Source organism: Petaurus breviceps, unplaced genomic scaffold (assembly GCF_028583685.1).
Source record: "Petaurus breviceps papuanus isolate PSGF00001 unplaced genomic scaffold, PetGlider_PUasm1.0 90730, whole genome shotgun sequence".
Taxonomy (NCBI): domain Eukaryota; kingdom Metazoa; phylum Chordata; class Mammalia; order Diprotodontia; family Petauridae; genus Petaurus; species Petaurus breviceps.
The window spans coordinates 4,758,523-4,771,079 of record NW_027187324.1 but is presented as its reverse complement, the minus strand read 5'-3'; the positions used below and the strand labels follow the sequence as shown (position 1 = coordinate 4,771,079).

At 34.5% G+C, this 12,557-nt stretch overlaps 1 protein-coding gene across 2 annotated transcripts in view; it reads left to right on the top strand.

The window, feature by feature from the left end:
• The window catches only part of KLHL1 (kelch like family member 1), a 542,636-nt gene that overhangs the window by 145,970 nt on the left and 384,109 nt on the right, over positions 1-12,557 (top strand). The window contains exon 2 of one of the 2 annotated variants that reach the window (XM_069066772.1): positions 12,184-12,366. The exons of the other annotated variant lie outside the window; for it this stretch is intronic. Within the exon in view, the coding sequence (XP_068922873.1) occupies positions 12,184-12,366 (183 nt within the window). The remainder of the gene's footprint in view (positions 1-12,183; positions 12,367-12,557) is intronic. 2 annotated transcript variants of the gene reach the window in all.

The following is a 12,557-nucleotide window of genomic DNA, read 5'->3' as shown; positions in this document are numbered from 1 at the left end:
CCTTCCTTCCTTCCTTCCTTCCTTCCTTCCTTCCTTCCTTCCTTCCTCATAAAATCTAATCACAATTCGTTAGATGTACTCATAGTAATCATTTAGTCTAATTTAGTATTCTATACCTGAAGAAAGTTAAGACCTAAAGAATTTAAGTCACCTGTCCAAGATAACATCATAAGATAGTGGGAAAGATAAGACTAGAATCTATTTCTTCTCACTCATAATCAAGTATTTTTTTTCTACACATAGGAGTGACAATTTTTTTTAAACACAAACACACTAAAACAAGCAAACAAATAAAAACAATACAAAAAATGATCCTCTAATAAGATATTAGGATTCAGGAAGAGAGGATAAAAAGGTTCAATAAGTAAGATAGACAGTCTGAGGACCTGACTTTAGAAACAATCAATTTAGGGAGGTGTGAATGATATATACTATTTATCACCTTAAATTTCAAAATCCATCATTTAATGATATTGGGAAAAGATTTCACTTCTCTCTAATCTTGAGTTATTTATTTTCTTTCAGCTAATGATCACTTTTAGGTCTTTTTCTCCCATTCTCCATATAAAACTCCATCAGCTTTTTGGTCATACAAATACAAGTATCCCATTTAATACAAAATAACAAAATGACATGATATACAGTTTGTAGAGGAACAAGATTCCTCCTCTACCTTTTTTTGGTGGGTCAATGAGTAAAGAGGATGTGGGAAATGGCACTTTATTTTCTTACAAGTTTCCAAGAATCTGTTGTGGCATAAATCAATGTGTGTCCATGTTTATGATATTACAGGTATTAGTTAGAACCTTAGGAATCATTATATAAATGATTCACTTGCTACTCTTTTCTATTGACAAGGTTCTTCTTTCAGAGGGTCTCATTCTTCTCCTTTTGTATGACTGTTTACTTGTTTTAGAATTTATAACTACTTTTCTCATGAAAAAAAGTCAAGACCTTCTCCCTATCTTAGGAAATTGTCTTTGACAGTAGCTCTGAACTATATATCTATATACATATACATACATACGTATATGCATGTGTATAAAATATGTATATACTTTTATACGTATGTATATGTGTGTATATACACAAATACATGAATGTACACATGCATATGTATATGTATCATTCTTCCATGGCTGATCTGGTGATTATGGTTGGAAAGTTACAAACATTTATTAAGCCCCAATCATAGTGTCAGACACTAGGCTAAATATTGGGAATACAAAAAAAAACAAAAACAAAAACCCTAAAACCCACAAGCAAAAAAGTCTCTGTTCTCAAGAAGTTCACATTCTAATAGGGGAGACAGCATATGTGTGGGTAGGTACATGCAAGATAGGTAGGTAGGTAGATAGATAGGTAGATGGATGGATGGATGGATGATAATTTTAAAATAGAAAGCACTAGCAGTGAATGGGATGGGGAAGGTCTCTTGCAGATGGTATAACTTGACATGCGTCGTGAAGAAAGTTAGAGAAACCAAAAAATGGAAGAGATGGGGAAATATAATCTAGGCATAAAGGACAATAAATGCAAAGACACAGATGGGAGATACAATGTTATATTTGAGAAACTAGATAGACCAGCATAGCTAGACAGTAGAGTGTATAAAGTTGTGTGAAGGGCAATAAAATATAAGAAGACTGGAAATATAGTAATAGTCTAGGTAATAAAGAAATTCAAAAGCCAAACAAATATATGAAAATTCATATATAATATAAATATCATATATTACATTTATACATTCATATATATCAAATACAAATATATGTATTTGTAAAGATAATAGAGAGCCACTAAACAGAGAGGTGATGTGCTCAAACCTGTCCAATAAATCATCTTGGCAGTTCAGTGAAGGATGGAGAATGAGGAGAGACTTGAGGAAGGGAGACCACTTAGAACACTATTGCAGTTGTCCAGGAAAGAATTGATGAGGGCCTGAATTGGAGTTGTGGCTTTGTGAATAAAGAGAAGGGGACATAGATGAGACTTGCAGTGATAAAGTAGAAACAAAAACATTTGAGAACAGATTGAAAGGTGGATAAAACGCCAAGGTTGAATTGACTAAGGGGATGGTGCTGCTATTGGCAGTAATAGGAAAGTTCAAAAGTAGGGAGGATTGGGGGGGGGAGTAATGAATTGTCTTGGACATGTTGAATCAGAAATGCAGTCAATGAACATTTAATAAGCACTTAATGTATACCAAGTACAGTAATTATAAGACATCTAGTTCAAGATATCTAAGAGACATTTGGTGATATGGGACAGTATCTCAGGACAGAGATTAGAGCTGGCTTCATATATTTATATCTAGATATACATACATATACATACACACATATATACATAGATCAATAGGTACAGATATCTATTTATATCTATATGAATGAATGATCTATATACAGATGCTAAACTCTTGGGAGCTGGGAGATATTGCAATCACTAAGTCAGACAGTATAGAGCATAAAGGACAGAGGGCTTAGGACATACCTGACCTTGGAGCTTGAAGAGATTTCACTGTACACTTATCAAGTCACAAACGAATTGCATAGCTATGATTTGAATTCAGGATTTTGGCTCCCAATCTCGAAATCTTTCCACTACAACAAGCTCACTTGAAGCTGTCCTTTGGACAACAGACACAACAGTCCATCGCATTATGTAAAACAGTCTTATGCTTTCTAGGATCTGCCAGAGCTTGTGTTCTTACTGTTATGACCTTTAAGCATACAAGGTCATCTACATACCACATTGAGGCATCATAAAAATGACTTTAGTGCTCTGATTATATAGCAGCTTAAAAAAATGAGGTAAAATGCAGCATCAAAATTTGTTAGCATATATCTCATCTAATTGATCATGTACTTTGGGATGATAATTCCTTAAATTTGAGGCATCAACATCTTTAAAAGAACTAGTGCCCAAATTGATCTATTTTGTACATGCAAATTCTGTTTGAAAGTTACAGTTAAAATGAAAGATGCCTGCTTAGACATTTACCCCTGTAAAGAATAAATGCTGTATTGTTTATAGCAGGAGAAAATAATTGGCATGTCAATTGATTCTGTTCTCATTTATGTTTCTATTATCAATATTAGTTCTTTGTATAAATAGGACTTTGTGCCTTTGATACTTGAAAGGTAAAAGTTGTTATTTCCAAAATATGGAGGTCTGAATTTTCTTTTATTTCATACCATAAAGAAAGGCTTATCAGATGTTTTCATGTAGAAATAATTTCAATCACAACAGAAAGCTCTAATCCAACCAGGAATTAGCATTAGGAGAAGTGTATACAGTAGTAAAATATGTAAGTTTTAAAAATTGTTGACTTTATGACTATACTATCTATGGTGTTCCTCAAAACCTAGACCAAAGAGTTACTTGTTACTACAGATTTTTGAAGACTATGGAACCGAGTGGGTTAAAGTACGTGATACTTGTACTTATTTTGATTAGCAAATTTTCACTTTCATATTATTGCAATTTGCAGATCTTTTTTTTATCTCTCCCAGGTAAGTGGGTTTTTTATTGATAATAAAATGCCTCTTATTTGCTAATAATTTCAGTGGTAAGGCTTTGTTTCTTCTTAAAAAAATACAAGTCTAGAAATGCTACTTTGTAGAAGCAAGGGTATTGGTCTCTTTATCATCATTGATTTGATTTATGGAGAGGCCAAATATTTTGCTACTATTTCATTGGTTTCCTGTTTATTCTTTTACCATTCCCCAAGACTTAGGTTACTGTGGGTTAAACACATCCTTAGAGAAAATTTGTTTTTCAACAAGCAGGAAGGAAATAATAAGCAGAAAATCCTCATAGATAGCTGTTTACCCTGCCCTCCTAAAATTAAATGTCAATCTATCCCAATTGGGTTTCAGTTACTTATCTGATGTAAAATTTACTTTTTTCCTAAGTCTCTTCAATCCATACAAAATTGTTTTATTTCTTTTTTTTTTCTAAAAAGAGGATGTGTTTCTATACATATATATTTTACTCTGAAACAGAGGAAGGGGGATACTTATGCAGCAATTAATGAAGTCATTGAAAAAGAGTTAAGTAGAAGAAGGTTGAAATTTGAATAAAGGGGGAAAATCCACATATGATTTAAGAGGAACAAATAAATAAAAAAATGCATAATTGAGATAAATAAGGAAAGATAGAAATAAAAATTTAAAATCAGGCACAGTAAACCTTATAATTTAAGCTCCTCAAAGTCAGGGACTGACTGTCTTTATTTGCATTTTTATCTCTAGCATTTAGAATTGTGCCTGCCTGGCATATCATAAACACTTAACAAATGCTTATTTTCTTCCTTTTCTTTAAGTATAAGTTGCATTTTAAGAAATAATTCAGATTTATTTATTCATATTCTGATGGGATATTATGACACTTCTGAGCTTTCATCGTTTTATTTTATTTTAATTTTGGAAACTGTCTCCTTATCACTTCCAGGCTAGAAGAGCAATAACTGCTCACTGACCAGCCTCTCTTTTGATTAGTACAGAAGCTTTGACCTACTCCATTTATGACCTGGGCCAGTTTTCTCATCCTTAGGCAGCCTGGTGGCCTCTGCTTCCCAGGGGCTATTCACATTGGTGCCAGACTTAATGAGTTCACCTAATTAGTTATAGCCCTATTCTAGATCTGATTGCTTGCTTTTTGTCCTTCATTCTCAAAGAGGTCCATGACATCAGGGAGCTGATACCATGACATGCAAGTGAATTGGATTTAAGTCAGGGAGGACTGTGTAGAGTCACCACCCTCACTTTCTCCTCTGGAGTCATCTGGGTCCAGAAGCCAGATATTGATCCGGACAATTTAAGATGGCACAGGATGCAGTTGGTGACCTCTAGCTCTGAAATCCCAAGTAATCCAACAGTCTCAGCTTTCCTCATCAGCAGAGATTAAAGCACATGCCACACACACATTCATGAGTTTATAGAGTTTCAGAATATTTTTAACCCCTAGGTAAAACATTCTATATTGTTGTTATTATTGCCTGGGCAAAAGTCTTTCTTTTAACCTCCCATTTATCAGTTACATAGTTATGATTTTTGATTGTCAATTTTAAGTTATTAAAACTGACCTTCCAGTGATGTTTGTTTATCCCAAATTGTGGGTTTAAAGGTAATGAATGAATAGTAAATACTTTTTGTTTGAAGGGGAAGTCAAAGCAATTGGGGTTAAGTGACTTGCCCGAGGTCACACAGCTTGTAAGTGTGTCAAGTGTCTGAGGCCAGATTTGAAATCAGATACTACTGACTCCAGGGCCAGTGCTATATTCACTGCACCACCTAGCTGCCCCAGTAACTACTTTCATTTATTATTAAATTAGGAAAAGCATTTTAATGGTTTTATTTTTTAAATATGTATAGTAAACATGAAAGAAATAGTATCATTTACCTAGAAGTGCTATGGTTAATGTTTAAAAACCAGTTAAGAGGGAAAAAAAGTGCTTTTGACATACTTTTAGTTTAATTGGATTATTAACATTTTCTCCCTTATTTTTTTAAGCCTAGAGTCCCTGGAATGAGAAACCTGTGACTTCAAGGTGGGGCCTTTTGACTGTGTCCAAGGTTTATAAAAAAGATCCTTTAATTTATGGAATTTGTTCTGTGAGGTTTGGATTCAGTCGAAGGACTGTACTTGAAGACTTAGAGGGCCACAGGTTCCCCAATCCTGCCCTAGACAATCAACAAAGCAGTTAATCAAGTGCTGATTGGAAGTATTTGCCAATTTCCCAGGCATGACTTCTCACACTGAAAATTTAACAATTGGTTCTCTGGAACCAGTACAAGCTAACTCCAGCACATCGCTGAAAAGCAAAAAACAAAAAAGAATCAAGAGCCTTCTTAAATGCTACCTCATATTCAAGAATGTTGGGAGGATTTGTGAAGAAATCTGTAACCATTTAGGAAATAGCAGGTGATGGGATGGAAGCAGGGCACTCTGGGTGGGAAGCCTTCACTGGCATTGTAGAGAGCAAATCAAGTCAAGCTAATCTGATTTCACTTTGTGACAGAGACCCAGACCTTTGAGAAAAGTGACAGCTCTTTCAAGATATAATATGGCAAAGCTCAAAGTTTAGAACCTTGGGAATGTGAAAAATTTATAGGTACAGGCTCAGATTTTGGGCAATGACCTTGATTTTGGAATTCTCTCTTTTCAACCCATTATGCCTCTTGTCATGTTTGCTCCCAAATTTTTATAACAAAACATTAACATCCATCATTTATAGATTTAAAGCTTGCAAAGAGTTTTACATAGACTCATGACAGTCTAACCACACCCTTAACAGGCCTCTTTATGTAGTTAAAAAAAAGCAACCTGAGATTTAGAGTTCAAGTGACTTGTCTGTCTTTGGTCACACAGGTAGTAAATGTCAGAGCTATAGGCTGAGCCCAGGCCTTCCCAACTCTGTGCATAGTTTTCTGTCCTTTCTCTTCAAAAGACTATAATTATATGATAATTCAAGAATTTTCCTCTTAAGCCTCACTAAGAAGAAAAATAAGAAAGAGGAAGCTGAGGGAAAAAAGAAAAAAAGGAGACATTCCTTTTAGCTTCAAACTGTACATTATTTCAGAACTTTAGAGTTTTAGAATTGTAAGGGACCCCAGAGATCCAGAGATCACTGGATCTTTATGGTATACCTCACATTTTCTGTGTCTTGCATCTCTTTGTCAGGTCTCTGGGTCCCTTCTCAGAATGATGTTTTTGAAGTCAATAATTGAAATATATAAAATTACAAAGGAAAACAATTATATTAAAATATAGTTATCTATTTATCATCTATTTATCTTTTTAGAACCATGTTTATCATCACCAGGTTAAAAATCCCTGCATCAATAACATCTGCCATACTACTTCTTGGTTCTGTCTGCTGAAAATCTTTGATTTCTCCCTTATTACTATCTCATCTGCCATTAATTCATTCACTCAATTAATATTCTTAGAAAACCAACCTTGGACATAGCTCTATGCTAGATTCTTTAGAGGACACTAAAGTATTTAAGACACAGTCCATGTCCTTGAAGAGTTTACAATCTAGTAGAAGTAGCCCATTACCAAGTACTTCATTACCAACCTCCCTTGTCATTTTTTCCCATGTTTTGGAGGCATCCTCCATTAAATTCTTACTCCAATGCCTGGAGGTGATGCTAGGTACTAAAAAGAAAAAAAATGGAATATTACAAAGGGAGGAAGTGTTGGAATATCTTGGCCCAGATCATACTCTGTTGTCTGAAGTGAATTCATCATCAGAGGGTTGACCACACAATTCTGAATTTATAATCCACAGCAAGTTGTGAAGACAATATATTGATGTGTAATAGTTATTTGGAGAAACCCTAGGTGGTTCTTTGCTAAGGACATCTTGGGGAAAGTAGTTTAAGCATTCACTAAACATCCTGGGGTTTATAGTTTGGGAGAGGCTCATCTTCTTGCCAATAATTGCCTCTCCAGGTAAACATGGGAAATGGAGCTTGGCAAGGACCATGACAAAAAAGAAATGTTGTAATGGGAGTTGGGGAGAGGAGTACTCATTCACCTTGCCCCAGTGGTCACAAGTAGCTGGAAGCAGGCTGGGAACAGTCTTATTATCTGTAGTGCCAAGGAGAGCAGCAGTGAGGTGGGTTTTCTTCCTAGGGCTAGGCTATGGGGAGACTGTGCTCTTTTGTAGAGCTGGAGTAGGTGGATGAGGAGTTCTAGTCAGGGCAGATGCCTCACAGGGAATATCATGGTAATGAACCAAACTATCTCTATCCAACTGCCCTCTCACCTCCTCTTTCTTTCAACTAGTTTTTGTGTTATGAGCTAAGCTGTTTCCTTTATATTCACTTTTGTTCTTTTTCTATATAAAAACGTGATTTTGCTTGTGTCCTTTTGTTCATGGACTGAGTGGGCAGTAGGACAACTTTAGTATTTTTGCCAAACAAATTGTTATTGAACGGGAAGTTTCTTTCTGATTTCATTGTTAGAAGATCTGTTTCAAATTAACAACACCAATTTTGTGCTACTTTTCAGGGTAGCTATTGTTGTTTCTCCTTGTTTTTTTCATTTTTGGTAAACTTCCAAAAACAGAAATTTGAAAGAGGATTTGTAACCTTTCACTCTTTAAGACTAATGAGTCTGGCATTCCTTGTGGTATCTAAATGGAGGTTTTGAAAGGAGAGGAAGAGAAGTGACTGTGATTTGTTTCATGTCTACCCTGCCCTCCTAAATCTAACTCTATATTGACCTCTAGTGTTACAAATCCTTAGAGCCTTTTCCATTTTTCGAATGGAAAAATAGACATAAAATGGTGAAATTGTGGATGTTTGAAGTTTAAAGTTTGCAGACTCATTCCTATAGTCTTAAATATCATTAGATCTTCCTCATTCTTACAAAATTTAAAATTGCTACAATTTGTTGCTATTTCTAATATCCTGTTCTCATGTAAACTAAGACATATCCTAAAATATGGTATCATTTCTTAATTACTATTCTTTCTCCTTTAACATTCTCCCTTATTTATAATATCCACCCCACACCATCCATACACACAGATGCATGGATTCACACTATCTCTTTTTTAGACATATCCAAGACTATTTTCTTTGATCTTACTTACACTTATTGATAGTTCTATTGCTATAAAAGCTCCTGTATTCATGTAAAATAAAAAGACAACAAGAAAACCAGTTGGTCCCTTTTCCCCCTTTAAACAGCCAAAGCTTAAAAAGTACAAAACAAAACAAAGAGAAAAAAATTATAAGTGGCTCAGTTTTAGAACAGTAACAATATCGGGAATAGAAACTACTCCTCAAAGATCAAGCAATAAAACGGAACTCATACAGAAGAAGAAACATTGTCAGTAGTAATAAAAAGCCCAAGAAAGATGGTGGAACCCAGGAATGGCACCCAGTTCAAGATAATTTCAGCTATTAGTAGATAACTTCTAGGTTATAGAAACTTAATACCATAAACTAGTGGACTGTGCTATTCTATAACTACAATCGAAGGACAATTACTGTAGGATTTCCTAGTGTAAACCTTAGGAGGGTCCCTGAGATATCATGCCTGGCACCTAGAATGTCTTGTATATGGAAGAGGAAGTATTTATCTTCTTTGTATTGTCTGAGTTATTTTAATATATTAGAGCATTTAGCTATAGACTAAGTATTCAAGATATATAAAATATGGTAGTGATGGATAATCATTATAAGGGATATATTGTAGACATGTATCTTTGTTTATATTAATTAAAAATTAGTTGATTAAAAAGAACTTTAGTAGATTTAACAGATTTTAAATTACATGTATTATTCAGAAACCTGGAATATATTTTTGTTTTGATTTATCTCAATTTACATTCAATTTTATACAGATAATTTTAAGTAGATGACTTTAGTAACAGCACTCAGAATTTATTGAAATTGTGTATAATCTCTGATAATTTTATGTTTATAAATAAAGTTCTATAACTAGAACAAATCAATTTTCACAGTATTAGCTATTTGTGGGAATATATTTATTTTATTTTATTTTTGCTTTTTGGAGGGCAATTGGGGTTGTGATTTGCCCAAAGTCACATGACTAGTGTGTCAAGTGTCTGATGCCAGATTTGAACTCAGGTCCTCCTGACCCCAGGGCTGGTGCTCTATTCACTGCGTCACCTAGCTGCTCCAATATATTTATTTTTAATAATGGTGCTTCCTGTTGACATTTATTTTCTACTCAGAAAATTTCTTTAAAAGACTTATTTTGCTCATTTTTTCATACCTATCATTTCCAAAATCTTTCTTGTTCTTTCTTCCCCTCTTTCTTGCCCTTAATGATATTCAAATGAAAAAAAAGGGGGTTGTCTTCGTTTTCATTTGTCTTTTAGAAGTGAAAGTATATCAAATTCACTAGAATTTGATTTTAAAAATTTCATTTTTAAAGGTTACCTCTGTGTTTTCTGGCCATTCCAAAAGAATTATCGGAGTGAGAAAAATACTTCTTTATATTCAGGGTTTTTTTCCCCTCTTTTTTATTCTGGAAGATTTTTGCACACCTTTCAGGGAGTTCTAAAACTTTTTATCTTATAGACAATTGGTAACCTGCCAGATAAGCTACTAACGAATTGTCAAGGTACTGGTACCAATGAGACTGTTCAGGGCTTAAATTCCTTTATCCATCTATTAGAGTGTAAGCTACTTGAGCTAATTTATCTGCCTTATTTAAACTTTATAGTTCCCTCAGCACTTAAGTTTTGTATGTAGTGGGTGCTTAATAAACATTATGAATACATTTACAAAAGTACTAGCCTTAGAACTCCACGATAATTCATGTAGGTAAGCATAATACCTACATAATATGATATGATATAATGATATAAAATTATATATTATATATTATGATTATATTATATTATATATAATAATTTCTCCCAAAGCACTATACTATTCCTGAAATTTAATGTTTATACCAGTACTGAAGTTTATTGCAAGAATTAAAAGAAAAAAGCTTTAGAAAATGAAACAAACATTATTTTCAAATTCACTTATATTTGATATACTGTAATTTACAAAGCCTATTTGAAGAAAAAAATGTTTCTCATTTTCACAACCTACCTTCATGTCAGTGCCCGAAAGTCTGCTGGAGACAGCCAAATTAGTTAGAAGAAGCTGTATGTTATACTAGAAAGTGTTTGCTGGATATAGAGTCAATAGAGGTTAATTCAAATGTTTTTAGCTTGTCATACACACACACACACACACACACACACACACACACACACACACACACACTTGTTCATCCCAGTAGACTGCGAGCTCCTTGAAGGTAGGAACTGATTTTTGTCTTTCTATGTATCCCCAGGGTTTACCAGGATGCCTGGAATATGGTAGGTGCTTAATATTTACTTAATGACTGATTAGCTGTGCCACTGCTTGTGGGTAAATCACAGAACTTATCATCATTAAATGGAGATGATAATATGTGTACTACCTTCTACATAGTTTTTGCTTATTTGTTTGTTTTGGTGAGGAATGTGTTTTATGAATGTCTGCCATGAGTATAGAGTCTCAGAGTTGTCAATGACCTCAGAAACCATCTAGTCCAATCTATGTAATACCTGGATATGAATTCCCTCTACAGCATTATTAGAGAAAAAGACAATTAAAACCCATATTAAACTAGGTCTCTAAGCCTCTCTTACTCCCTTTCTTATCCCACAGAATCCTGTGGCTAAAGTGTAGAGCCCATTACCACTTGAGGACTGGGCGTTCATCTGGCCTGTGAACTGAAAATGAATGCCATTTGTGACTGCCTTTCTGAAAATTCCTTTTCGGACAAGTTAGATTTTGTATGAGTTGGGCTACTGTGGATAGCTTTTAATTCTGTATTTCTTCTGTTTTATTTGGGAATGTTTACAGAATTAAGACTTTAAGGAGAGGCTCATATGGTTTGGTTAAATTAGCCATTGCAAGAATATGAAAATTGCACTCCACTGAGAAGCCATATCAGTGTGTATTTTCCCCTTGGTTCCCATTTTTATCCATTTTTTTAGTTGCCATTTCCCTTTAGTAAAGACATCCTTTCCCCCTGTTTCTCTCCTATCTGCCCTTACAAATTTATCGAATAACAAAAATCAAGACAGAAACTTAATTCTAAGATTGCAGGAGTATCAGGGCTAACTAACAAGGTAAGCCAGGTGGTTATAGTGACTGTTAAACCTGTTAACCTTAAAAAAAAGAAAATTCCACTTCTCTCAGACTTAAAAGTTACTACTTTTGTAAAGCAGCACTTTGTACAATAGCCAATAAAACAGGTATCTCTTAGCACAATTATGAGAAGTATATTGAAATTAACTGTTCCTGTTAACACATGGGGCTAACATTAGCAATTAACTTTAGGATAAGCATGCTAATTACTTATTGGTTCTTTCAAATTTAATACATAGTATTTTCCTATAGGTAACATAAAAATGTGTTATTTCCATCATCCAAGAAAAATCCTTTACTGGCCCTTTATTGCTTACTCAAGTTAATCCTTTGAACTGTAGAGGAAAAAAAAGATTGTTTTTTTTTGTCTTGTGTTACCAGTGACGAAAGCAGAGAAAGATATATTGATTTCTGCTATCAGCTTGGAGAAATCAGTGATGAGGTCTGGACAATTGGTGGCACTTGATTAACATTGCTTTATATTTGTGATTCACAGGCTGACAGCAACCAGTCATTCTCTGACACCCCCAAGTGATATGGATTCCAGTAGCTCTGAGGAATTCTATCAGGCAGTTCACCATGCTGAACAAACATTCAGAAAGATGGAAAGCTACTTGAAGCAGCAACAGCTCTGTGATGTGATCCTGATTGTGGGCAACCGGAAGATTCCTGCACATAGGTAAGGGAAGGGGCAGGGGGTGGGGAGGGTTTCTTAACCATAAATGTATGCCCATATATAAAAGAGCAAGGTCAGTATATAGATTTCACAAAATCTTATTCCAAGTGAATATTTCAAATTTCTAAAAGATAATGATCTTCCTTTCTTCCTTCCTTCCTTCCTTCCTTCCTTCCTTCCTTCCTTCCTTCCTT